The sequence below is a fragment of the Camarhynchus parvulus genome, chromosome Z, assembly GCF_901933205.1.
Source record: "Camarhynchus parvulus chromosome Z, STF_HiC, whole genome shotgun sequence".
NCBI classification, from domain to species: Eukaryota; Metazoa; Chordata; class Aves; order Passeriformes; family Thraupidae; genus Camarhynchus; species Camarhynchus parvulus.
This window is the reverse complement of record NC_044601.1, coordinates 8,958,101-8,970,719: the sequence shown is the minus strand read 5'-3', so window position 1 is coordinate 8,970,719 and position 12,619 is coordinate 8,958,101. Positions and strand designations below refer to the sequence as shown.

The following is a 12,619-nucleotide window of genomic DNA, read 5'->3' as shown; positions in this document are numbered from 1 at the left end:
TGGAAGCTCAGCCTAGGCTCACAGGCAGAAGTGGTGGTTTGGTTTTTGCCAAGTTATTTTAAGCTGGGTGAGTTCCTTCACCACAGCCTCAGAGCAGCCACATTTGTGCTGACAGAGCTGAGGGAATGGTGTGTGGTGGGTTTGCCACCAGGAATTTGTCTTGTGAGCCTATGCCAGGAGGGAAGGGACTGCCAACACAGAACAGCACCTGCCATAAAGAGGCATCCGTGAAGAGCCTTCACATGAACAGAGACTAGACCCACACAGAACACAACAAAAATGTTACCAACAAAGGGACATACTGCCAATGAACAGTTTAAACCTTTTTTTGGTATATTTTTCTTTTTTTTTTTCTTAATTAATGCACAGAAAGGGCTAAAAAAGTGAAACCTCACTGTACTGTCAAGTGGAGAAGCAAGGAACTCTCATTGGGATGCTCCTTGTCTCTCCAGTCCCTTGGGAATGGCTGGTGTTTTCCAGGAGAATAAGAAACTTGCTGTGAAAGGAGGAGAACTCAGGAGGGTGGCAGTGGCTGTGGGCTGCTGCAATTCTGCTCTCCTGAAGAGCTTATTGCCTGGTTTATTTTTGCACCCCTTTCTGGCATTACAAAAGTGTGTTACAAATTTTACAGAGGAAGGGGAGAAAGGAAGAAAAGGGGAAGGGCACAGATATGCTGGCCTAGGGCTCTGCAGTTCTGTTTGTCCGTGCATACTCTTCCAGCTCTGATTTCCTGTCCATGGCAAGTTGCAGCTCCTGCTTGATGATTTCGATCTGCTTCTCCAGCTCTGTCAGCTCTTGCAGCACCGAGGTCCTCGCAGTGTTGAGGGACTCTGCTTTCCCGTTGGTGGTTAAGGAAGGCGGAGTCTCTCTCCTCCCCTGTGGCAGGGGGATGTCCTGGTGCTGATGGATTGTCACCTCGTTTTGCCCCTCATCGGTGCAGATGTACTTTTTTCGGTGGCAGTTGCCCAGGTTGGCTGTGTTCCACACCGCATGCTGGCTGTTCCCCACATGGTCCCTGAACAGAGAGAGGAGAGTTAACACCACATCAGAGCCTGCTCTTGTCTGTGTGCAGACCTCCACTGTGAGCCATCCTACTGGAAAAATATAAGGCTGCTGTTGCATGTTACACAGAAATATTATTCCTTTATCCCTGAAATTATGTTTTCTTGCAAAGCACAAATCATGAATTTAAATGACCAAATTTTTGTGATTTAACCATGGCAGAGGCTAGAACAGAACCCTGAATGTAATCTTTCCCAAAACTTTTTTTTTCAGTTATGAAATTACTCAGCTGCAGCTCAGGAAAATCTGAGTCCTTCAAAGCCTCTGAAAGCTTTTGTGGTTGCAATGTGCGAGTTTATTACAGTGTTAGTCCTTTGTATGTTACTAGTTGGTTCTGACTTGGGCATTTGCTCTCACAGAGAAGGCAAGAGACTCCCCAGAGCTGCTGTGGAGAGCTGAAGGGGGAAGCTTTGTCTTTCAGTCTTGAAGTCTTGTTGGGGAGCTGCTCGTGCTCTGGGGGATGGACACCAATGATGTTTATCCAAGCCTTGCAGGTTCATTGCTGAGCTTCCTGACACACCACAGAGACTTAAAGGCTGTCAAATTGGAGCACAAATTTCAGTCTGGGAACTTTTTGAAATGCTTCAATTTTTTTTCCTGCAGAAATACTTCCATAATATTTTGATTCTAGAAAATATTTTCCTACTTTATGGGGAAGTTCCCTTTGCTGCCCTCCCAGATCAGGCCAATATCCAGGGCTCCTTCCCAAAGTGAGGTGTAGCCCATGGCCTCCACTCTCCAGCTGGAACAGCAGGAAGCACAGAGTTTGCTGTTGTGGGAGAGGAGCTTCTCTTTCCTGCCTGCTGTCCCTTCGGGACAGGTTGGTGTGTGCTCATTTGATAAAGGCAGGTTTAAACTCTGAAGCAGTTGTGTTTCAAACTGCTTCCTTCTCAAGCTCTTCTGTGGGTATCCTTGGACAAAAGGCCTCTTGGTGGGAGCTCTCTGTGGCAGGTTAAGGAAGAAGGTTGATATTTCAGGGTTGTGACTGCTGAAAACAGCTGGTTTAAGGGGTGGATACTTTTCTCACCTGACTGCAGTAAAGGAACTTGGAAAGTGAAAATTTTGTTCAAGGAGATGGCGACTGGCGGTGTTTTCCAAAAGATGGGCTGGAAGAGAGAAGAGGCTGGAGGGGAGGTGTCAGGCTGGAGCAGCAGCCCCTGCCTGGATTATGCTCCAGGGAGCTCAGGGAATCCCAGCAGGGATATGTATGTAGAGTTGTTTATTTTTGTGCATATCAGCTATATTCTCGTATTTCAAAATAAAAGATGGGAAAACTCCAAGTCCGGGCAGTTGATTTTAACAAATGCCAGTCCACGGTTAGCACTCCAGTTTCACTAAGTCAATAAAACCACTTAAAATTGGGCTACCGATGCTGAGCATCTTTTGTAGTTTTGGTGACCTTAAGAAACCCAACAGATTTTCCTGCAGGAGGATACCAGCAGTAGCATGATGCCATTTTTTTCCACCTCTTTTCTGTATCTTTGGTGCTTTTAAGAGTTCTTCAGGGCCCAGCAGGAATGAAAGCACTTGTGATAATGTAAGTGATTTGAGAGCTCTGTGTTGTGCTGATGCCTCAGGTTTTAGCTTTCATATTTTTCAGATTCTATCCTGCTTTATTGTGTAGTTTTGAGCCTCATATTAGGGGATTGTAAGCTCTCTTCACAGAATAGGTAGACAAAAAAATTCCTTCTCTAGGTGGGGACCAAGGACAGCCGATCCAGATCTCAGGCCCAAGAGCATAAACACCGGTGGACTGAAGAGAGAAAACAAGAAGGATGGGACTTCATAGGCTAAAGCTGTAATTGGACAATTAGCTCCAATATGCTAATGGACCAAAACTTATGAGACCCCGTGACCTGTTGTCCATTTTTGTGGCCATTTTGGGTTGTGTTGCCCAAGGTGGATCTATTTGAGGCCTCTTAATAAATACCTACTTTATTCTTTAGCTCTGTATAGTCTCTGTTCTAGGTCAGCTTTCACAAGGCATCAGTGCCTTGCCACATGAGTGTTCATGACAATCTGGACATCCCACTCGTGGCTCTAAATTCATCCCAGTTCTGTGCAAACAGCAGCCCCGAGATGCTGAGAAGAGTAAGCACAGTGGGTGGGTGTGCATGCACACACCTGAGGGCTGACTGCTATGTGGGCAGAAGGTTTTGGACTGCTGTACATCTTCACTCTCCCAAGTTGGAAGATTATTTGCATGGATCTTTTTCTAAGACATTGCCTGAGGGGCTTATGCACCATCTCCTCCTGTTCCACCCAACAAGGAGAGTGCAGCAGGAGGAACCATTTTGCAGCACTCATGGCCTCTCCTGCTGCTCACAGATCAAAAGCCAGGAGTGGCTGTGTGCAAGGAGGGTCCATACATGGTGTTCTTTGGTAAGATGAAGGAATGAACAAAGGAGATCAATTGCAGACATTTTTATACACTTGCGTGTATAAAGGCAGCTTAGAGATGCTTACTCATTTATATTTGCTGCCTTTAGCAGAGGAATATCAAAGAAACACAACATACATTGACACCTGTGGGTTTCAGTCAGGCCAAACATCCAGTAACATTCTGAAAGACCTTTTGTATTCTATACTCTGTGCCTGAACTTCTCTGTAGAAAAGCAGGGCTGCTGTCTGTGTCCTTACAAAGTACACCAGTAGGGCTGAGTTGCTGAGCACGGGCACAGTTCCATGCAATGCCTTGTGTTCCTGGAAGCTGTACATCCCAGTCTCCTCTGCAGAAGACACAGGCTATGAAAACAAGGGCAAGTTGTTACCTACTTTTTTTCTCTCAGGACTTGTTAGACACAATATTTTTTCAAAGGACTGCATTTGCCTCTCCTCAGCTTTCTTATTTAAAGAGGAGAGCTGGAGGAGTTTCAGGCGTGTGAGTGCCTGATCTCTCTTTCCCTCTAAAGGCTCTGCCTCTCAGAGCCCCGGTTACCTGCCCATGCTTTGGCACGGGAGTCATTCATTCCCTAAACTCCATTGCCTAAACACAAGTGGACTTCACCTGCAAAGCCTCTCTTTGCCATGGGAGGTTTTTTATTAGCAGCATGCAAAATCATGAAAGAACAAGATTCTAGATTTAATACTAGAAAAATAATTTCTGCCTTCTTCATTTGTCACTTCTATCTTGTTTCCTTTTTTTAAATTCTATTACCTTTGGGGCATAACTGTGTATCCAAACAGAAGGCATTTAATTTCAAAGTAATTTTTATAGTTTGTGTTTTAAGGCATGGATAACTTCCTACCTCTTTTCTACTCGTTTTTTCTTAGGCTGATGTTTTTCCTCAATAAATGAACTGTTTAGAGCACGATGTAATCTCTAGAGAAAAAAGAGGAACATAAATTAGTAAAAGTGAGATTAAAAATGGCTCCACAAATAGGTAAGCAATTTGGGCTTTGTATGATGGACCTGAGCATAAATTATTTTGCACATTGAAGGATACAAGCAATTGTCTGTGTTCTGTCATTACAACAGATTTATTTTCCTGTACTTTCCCAAAGAAGGGCAAGCTGAGAAGTTGATTAATAGTTTGGGAAATTCCTTGGTGTTAAATTAGTTTTAAAAGATTTCTTCCTCTGTGCTGCTTTAAAACAATGGAAGTTCTTCCCTTTTCTGCCTTTTGCTGTAAAGTAACTTTTCCTTTAGAGCAAACACCCAGAGCAATTCTGTCCCATTAGTTGCTCTAGAATAATGAGGGAGGTTACCCAGCATTTCTTGCATGCCTCACAGGTTTGGGAACTTGTAACAGTGAGATGGAATGTTCTGGTTCGCCAGTTCAGGATAACAATACTGTTGCTTCCATCATCCAAAAGAGCTGAGCTGTGAGGCTACAAGCACAAATGGAAGCTCTGTAAGCTTTGCAATTGAATATTTAAATAATTTCCTCTGTGTTTCCCATTCCATCCTTAGGTCAGCCTCTTCAAACTCCAGAAGCTGCTGACACCATTCCAATGCCAACTGTCAGTGCTCTTATAACATTTCATACCTAGTTCTTGTCCAGGCTTTCTTAGTCAGCCACACAACTTTAACAGGGTCCTTTCAGAACACCTGAAGAACATACCTGACTGGTATGGAGCCAGTACTTCATCTTGGATTTCTTCTTCATTCGTGGCAGGACCAGTCTGTACACGATGTGCTCCCCAATGGTGGTGAGAATGGACAAACCAAAGCCAACACACAACATCACGAAGAGCCCTGAGAAATGCTTTATCCCCATCTGCAGTGTCTGTGAATAAAATCAAAAGGAAAAGTTAAGGCAGGAGGTTGTTAGTGTGCTGGAGCAGATCTTTGTTTGCTCATGTGGAAATGTGGTCTGACTGAGTACAGAGCGGTGAAGCAATGCAGAATAGTACAGACAGAGTTCACAGCAAAGCCTTTCTGTGCTGCTTGGTGTTCAGCCAGAGCAAAAGCTCTGTCATGGGAACAGAATCAGCCAAACACCAGGGAATTTGAGCCATTCCCCTAATGAGGTGGAGTGTTAAACATGTACAAGAATACAGTGTTTGCAGTGTCTGCATTTTTAAAAGCAAGTACTGCTTGACAGAATGTAGTCAATGAACTGTAAAGCAAGTCCTTCATCAGCAGTGAGCTACTGCTCTATGAGTGCTCATATTTTCAGGGAATTGATTGTGAACTTTCCCTTTTTGTGCTTTACCCTTGATGGAGGGTCATGGAGAAAATGTGAAGTAAGTAGCACAAACACGGCACCCCTCCACTCCCTACATTAACAGGACTGAAACTGTGTTAGGAACTCTGACTGCAGCTATGGAAAACAGGAACACTCACACCTTTTTCTGCCAACCCACCCTTTTCATGTAGGATAGAAAGCCTTCAATTAATTTGTCTTATTGGCATTAATCATGTTTGAACACCAAGAAACTATGTAGAGCAGAAATCTGTACCACTGCAATGCGTGGGTCGAGGTGTGCATGTAGTACCTTTATTCTCAGGCCTCCATAACTAAGTTTATAAATAACTAAAATCCCTTGTGAAAAATTACTGCTCACAGATTACTATGGAAATATTTCCAGGAATACAAATCCAGTTGTGTCTTTCTGTGAAACAATGTTACTCACCAAGTAAATGAATGAAAAAAGAGGAGCAGAGTTTGGGAAGGGTTGTGTGTCACCTGTGATGCTGCTACCCTGGACCGGTTGTGTTCCTTGTGTTCATTTGCTCCACGGGTGGGGATGGGGATTGCGCTTTATTATGAGTATTTAAATAAGATGGAAAAAGAAACTGGAATTAGTGAGAAGATGCATCACAGAATATTTGTGAAGTCTTGTTCTAAGACCATTTTAAGCCACAGAGTTAGTAACTGATGAGTCCACTGAATCTGAGGGCTTGGGAGTCCCTCTGTGTACTTTGGTTGGGTGACTGCAAGCTGTATTTCTCTCTTCTGGTTTGCATATTTGATTTCTGCTCTACAGAACACAATGGTATGAGATAGCATATCACATCATGGGTTTTTACAAGAACAGAGCTTCTGCGATCTAGCAGAGTGAGAACTTTCCCATGCTGGCACTGGCAATGGATTCTTGTTTTGGGGATCCTCTGCCAAAATCAACCTCCTTGTCCCAAAACACACTGAGCAGAACTTTCGAGACGAGAATTTTTGTATTAGTGAATAAACACTTCAAGGGTGTTGAAGGGTCTAATGGAGGTGTAAAAGCAATTTCTAAAGAAGCTGGAAACCATAAGAAAGCCATAGCAAAATGGCTCTGGGGTAGACGTGTGCCAGAATTTTGGTACAAGCATTTTTTTTATATGGAAGCTGCATCAATTCAACCTCAAGGCAAAACTTGCCTCTCCACATCACAATTTCTTACTGACCTGCTGTCTCATAGTTTGTCCTTTCAGTTAGGGGCATGGGAGGGTGACACAGAGATTACAGGTGGTAATGCTTTACACTGCTCAAGCACCAAAGTGTTTGACTGTAGGTCTGGCAGTGAAGCCCAGCTTTTAGCCCAGGCAGAATAAAATAGGAATGAGGTCCCATGTCTGACCTTTTTCTCAGAGGTCTCAGAGCTAAGGCCTCACTATGGCTCATCTTTGAATTTGACACATCTGTAAGTATCTGTAAGAAGCAAAAAACCCGCTATCCCAAATAGCTGAACATGCTGGTTTAAAGGTGCTTTTGCCAGTTCTCCAGGAAGCTCTAATGCAAATCACTCCCTTCCCAGAAAGGGTGTTCAAAGGCAAGTATGCAACAACTTAGAGATGCAGAGCTAACAGTAAACATGAGAACAAACAGAACAATAATTAAAAGGTTATGTGTTTGCTCAGTCATCTGATGAATACACTTATCTGCTAGTCCTCCCAGGCTCCAGCTGTTGGATGTCACAGAGACTAACAGCCTGTGGGTGGTTCTTGCCATGGGAATTGGGTTTAATGTAATATCATAAAACCCTAGCCATTCAAAACAATCATAAAAAGCCCTATTGCAGTGGGGGTTCCTGAATGCCTGGGGTCAGTGTTTGATGCCACTCCAGCACTGCTACAGAAAGCACACTTGGCTAGCTCCTTACATGAAAAGTAACTCCCTCGTCTTCAGCAAAGCCTCCCTGATTTATGCTGATGAGGGTCTGGCTCCCTGTCCTGTCAGCTCTGCAGAATTGTTTTCTACCTTCCCTGGAAGCAGGTGAAAGAAATTCCAGCACTGTCATCCCAGATGAGTTTTTCACCTGTAATGGATGGCTTTTGAAATTGTCCCAAACAAGACATCTTTTCCTAGCAAAGGAAGTGCCAAAACAAAGCATCAATAATATTTCATCTAGCAATGAAGAAGGTAATACATTGGAAGAGCTGCATGATAAAGGCTGCAGAGTAGAAGGAAATCAGCATATTCACAAACCATTGTAAAATGGCTATTTATCAGCGGTCTGTAATTACTGTAGAGACACATGTTAAATAGTAAAGGAAACCATCTAATAGAGGCAGCTCTCATTTTCAGCCTCTAATAGAGGCTTCTCTCATTAGAGGAGCAAGCTCAAAAACTTATTTTGTTGCTCTTTTATTTATTTTAGGTGCATACATAGAATATCCATGGAAAGAGCAGGAAAATAATGGCTTCTCTGCATTACTGCATTCCTCTCTGCTCAAGGGTTAGGGGCCAGGGGAGTGGGTATGTGGGTTGGGTGTGGCAACGGAAAACAAACTGGTGGATTTCTCTACTGCAATATCTTATTTTTATTTTATTTTATTTTATTTTATTTTATTTTATTTTATTTTATTTTATTTTATTTTATTTTATTTTATTTTATTTTATTTTTATTTTATTTTATTTATTTTTCCTAAGGAATAAAAGCCCACCATGTGGTGTATTCTGTACTAAGCCAGGATAAAAATGCAGTCCTTGCTCCAAGTTTGTAATCATAAATCCAGGAGGTAGCTTCCTGCATTTTAGGAGAATGAACTCAGTTATGGCCATGTAATAGTTCTGGAGCAATAAGCAGTGTAGTCAATCCTGTGATAATTACTGCTAATGGGTGCTAAGCATGACAGTTGCAACAGCCTCCAAGTTGTTTCCCACTGGCAAATTGGGAAATTGGCATTTTCTAGACACCAACAAATACAACAGAAGATATGTGCTTTTTCTTTACAATACATCCTTGAAGACACTTTTCCAATTTATCAACCCATGCATCCAGTTGCTATTTGAATACTTCCTGTTGTTTCCACTCTAGTTATGTGCCTTTTTTTTCTTTTTTTAACCCTGAATAGAAGTAAAGGGATGCAGAGAAGCCAGTCTGACATTTGTGCTCACTTTGGAGCAGGCAGCAGAGACAAAAACAGCACTTAGTGATTTCAGCATTTGTTTTCATGGGAAGAACTCCTGTTTTACTCCCTACTACAGGAGACTGTAAATGCTTTACTCTCCCTGGCTGCACTGAATAAGCCATCAAATAGTCCTGTGGTCCAACTTTGACTAATTAGAAGCTTGCAAAGATTCTTGTGGATAATCTCCAAGTTGGCAGTGCAGCACAGATATTGGTGCTACACACTGCTGAACCCAAATACTAAACATGGGTATCATGTGTGTGTTAAGTATAATAATAAGCTGTATTTTCTTGATTGCATTTTCCCTTTAAAAGGTTTGCTGATCTTTGGAAGTTCACTTGTGCAGCACCTGTGCTGATAAGGAATTATTAGGGATAAATGGATATGAAGGGTAGAATTCTAAACTGATTTACACATCTCAGTAGGCTTGCAAAATTCTACTGATGCTGATACTGTTATTTAGTCAGCTAAGTGTTATTAAAACGTGTCCCCTCTCCATGTTGTGGCATTTTTTGTAGCTACAGAGAGATTTATTTTTAGACTTGATTTTCATTCTTAAGGCCTTCTGTGCTCTCAAAGAAGCAGCAGCTTAAAAATAATACATATTTAATCTCTTCAGGGGGATTATCCTTAGCAAAGACTGATGACCATGGCTTTAGAGTTTCAAGTGACAAATTTCAAGATACTGTAAATACTTTCTCATATTGGCAAGACAAGTTCCTTTCCCTGCTTGTTGTGAGGGTTTTGCACAGAGCTGGAGAAACACTGTTTTGTAATAATGTTTTATTTTCTACTCATCAATTTTCCAAGCCCTGTCAGTACCTCTTCAGACAGTCACCTTTTTCTTTTATTTTCAGTTCCAATGGATGAATCTAAATCTTTTGCTCATTTGCAGGACACATCTTCTCCTGACTCTGTTGACAAAGTCAATACCCATTCACTCCTTTCTGCAGGACTGTTGTGCAAAGTATTTTTTTCCACAGTGCAGGTCCAGAACCCACTGTCTCTTCCCACACTGAGATGATGCTTTTTCAATGCAACATCTGTCACTTTGTGGGACCCTTTTTGGAAATATTCCCAGTTCCTCCTGTGGGCAGGGGCCACCTCTCCCCCCCAGACAGCATACGTGCAGACTTGGTACAGCAGAATCTTTTTCGCTGTGCTTTGTGTTTGTTTTTCATGCTCTCACGACAAGGTGCTGTGAAAGGTGACTGATGGGCAGCTGCTATTTATGAGCACAGGGCAGTTTGTTTCCTTTTTGGATGCGTCTGCATGGCCTTCCCTTGACACCTGCAGTGCACCAGGGACAAACATAAACCAGAACTTCAAGGTTGGAAAAGTCACTGTTGAGTTGTCAGGTGATGCGTGTAACAAAAAAGGAAACTATTGGCTGGCCTTTAAGGGGACTAGGAAAAAGAGCAAAAAGGCACAATTTTCTGGATGACAACTGGGTGAAATCATGGCAAGATGAATGAGGCACTGTCTGATTGTGCCTCTTGAGTGATGCTGAGGCCAAAGATCATAAATTCAGGCAAAAGACCAGTGAGTTTGAGCAAGTTCCTTCAGAAACTTGAGAGCGAACAGCCATCAACAGATCTCACCACTGATGGGAGATGAAAAGAGGATTAGTTACCATCCCTGAAGGGATTTAAAAGACCTACAGATGTGGCACTTAGGCACACGGTTTAGTGGTGGACTTGGCAGTGCTGCATTAATGACTGGATTAATTGATCGTAGAGGTCTTTGCCTACCTAAATTATTCCATGATTCAAAGATGAAAGGAATTTTTTTTTTTTTTTTTTTTGCTATGTGGCTTCCATCTGCATCAGATGGAAGGCTGTGGTCAAGGACCAATCCCCAATGTTAGCATGGACCTGTCCCTCAGGCACTGGGAGGAGGTTCACAGCACTTTGCCTTCCCCAGCATCACCACTGTCAGGGTCAGTTTGGGCTGCCAGGTCTGTGTGCTTTCATACATTGTTATTTTAAATGTCAGGTTAGATATCATTTGTGTGAAGAATCAGCAAGTTCTTGATATTAATAGCTGGGATAATGGCATGCAGCAATGTATCATTTTTTATTCCATGTGTTGGTTGTTATCTGACTGAACTGCCAGTCAACATGGAAATCAGTCTAAGTTCTAGAGTTCTAGCTGTCCTGTGATCATTATGAATATAAAAGGAGAAATGCAAACCTTTCAAGTGAAACATAAGATACAGTTTCAACAGTAACATTTTAAAAAACATAGGTAAAAAGCTGTGAAAGAGTGAGTACACTTAATTAGCTTCTACCAAAGCACGAACCAGGAAGGGCTCTTCTTCTTTGTACTGTCTTGATAAACCCTGCCTTGGTCATCACTGCCTGGCCTGAGCAGCCAAACCACTGACTGCAGGCATTTTGCCTTTCAGGGATACCCCTGCCTGCTGCCGTGCTGGCTGAGTTCCAGAGCTGCTTTGCTGCCAGGAGCAGAAAATTGCAAAATTTTTGGTTCCCCAAAAATCACGGAATCATAGACTGGTTTGAGTTGAAAGGGGTCTTTCAAGGCCACCTGGTCCAACTGCCCCGCAGTGAGCAGGGCCATATTCAATTAGAACAGCTTGCTCGGAGCCTTGGATGCCTCCAGGGATGGTTGAACACTTTCAGGGAGGGGGCATCCACCATTCCTCTGGGAAACATTCTGCTCACTTTCTGATTTTCCACCCTCTTTGTAAAAACCTTCTCTCTGCAGTCTGTTCTGAGCTTGCGTGGAGCTACTGGGATGGAAAGGCAATTCCCAAGAGCCTGGCTCCTTCTGAAGAGGCACCAGTGAGAATAACAGTAGGGTAGAGGAAGAGCTGAGTGTACTGTATGCAAAAATAAAAACAAATTACATTGATTATGCCCAGATATGATGTGCAAATATAACTCTGTCAATCCCTCCTCCCTCCTGCACCATGTTTCACCCTAAGTAGGGAACTCAGCAATTTGGCCACAAAGGCATTCCTTTGAAACTAAAACATGACAATTTTAAACCAAGAGTACTCAAGCAATATTGCTAGAGGCTAGCACTCACCAAGAACAGCCACTGCCACCCACATTACCTGCAGTGGAGGTGAAGTGCAATTCACTGCAGTGTTCTTTCCAAGCCTGAGTTAGCTGCATGCCCTATAAATGATCCAGTGGGTGCTGGTTGGGGTCAGATACCTTGGCTAAGTGGTTTTTCTGGAGAGGTTGATACAAAACAGCAGAGTCAAGCACTTCTGACCTCTGCAATATCAGAAAATAAACTATCTTTATTGGTTTCCCAGCTTGAAGAGCTGCAAGGTTTTCACTGCAAACCTTCCGGCCCCAGACTGAATAATTTCTTTCCAGGACAACTTTGTTTTGAAATGCAATTTAGAATAAACAAAGTTCTCATCCACTGCCAGACAGAGAGAGATGGGAAGTGCTAGCATTGAGTTCTGCCACAGGAAATATAATTTCCCAGTGTAAGATTACTAAAAAATGGTGAGTAGGAAGATGGATCTCAAAACAAATCTATAGAAAAATTAACTTCAGTGGGCAGGAGTGGCAGGTGGATATGAATCAGGCACAGCTAAAGAGGTAATGACCAAAATGGATGATGGATATCCCACCAATTTAAAGGGTATACTGATCAGTATTTCACCTACATATATTCCCATTTTGGCATCATTACTCTTAGTCAGCAGGTGCAGCATGTCACAGACCAAATTTATCGAATTGGCATAGAAGAATACAAACTTACTCTTGCTGTCAAAAGGCAGTTGTGGGGTCT

The 12,619-nt window shown here is 42.7% G+C and overlaps 1 protein-coding gene across 1 annotated transcript in view; it reads right to left on the bottom strand.

Moving 5' to 3' along the window:
- Positions 1 to 678: 678 nt before the first annotated feature.
- Positions 679 to 12,619, bottom strand: part of GRIN3A (glutamate ionotropic receptor NMDA type subunit 3A) — a 66,489-nt gene continuing 54,548 nt past the window's right edge. Inside the window, 3 exon segments of the mRNA XM_030969265.1 lie at positions 679 to 1,015; positions 4,311 to 4,384; positions 5,127 to 5,291. Of these exon segments, the coding sequence (XP_030825125.1) occupies positions 679 to 1,015; positions 4,311 to 4,384; positions 5,127 to 5,291 (576 nt within the window).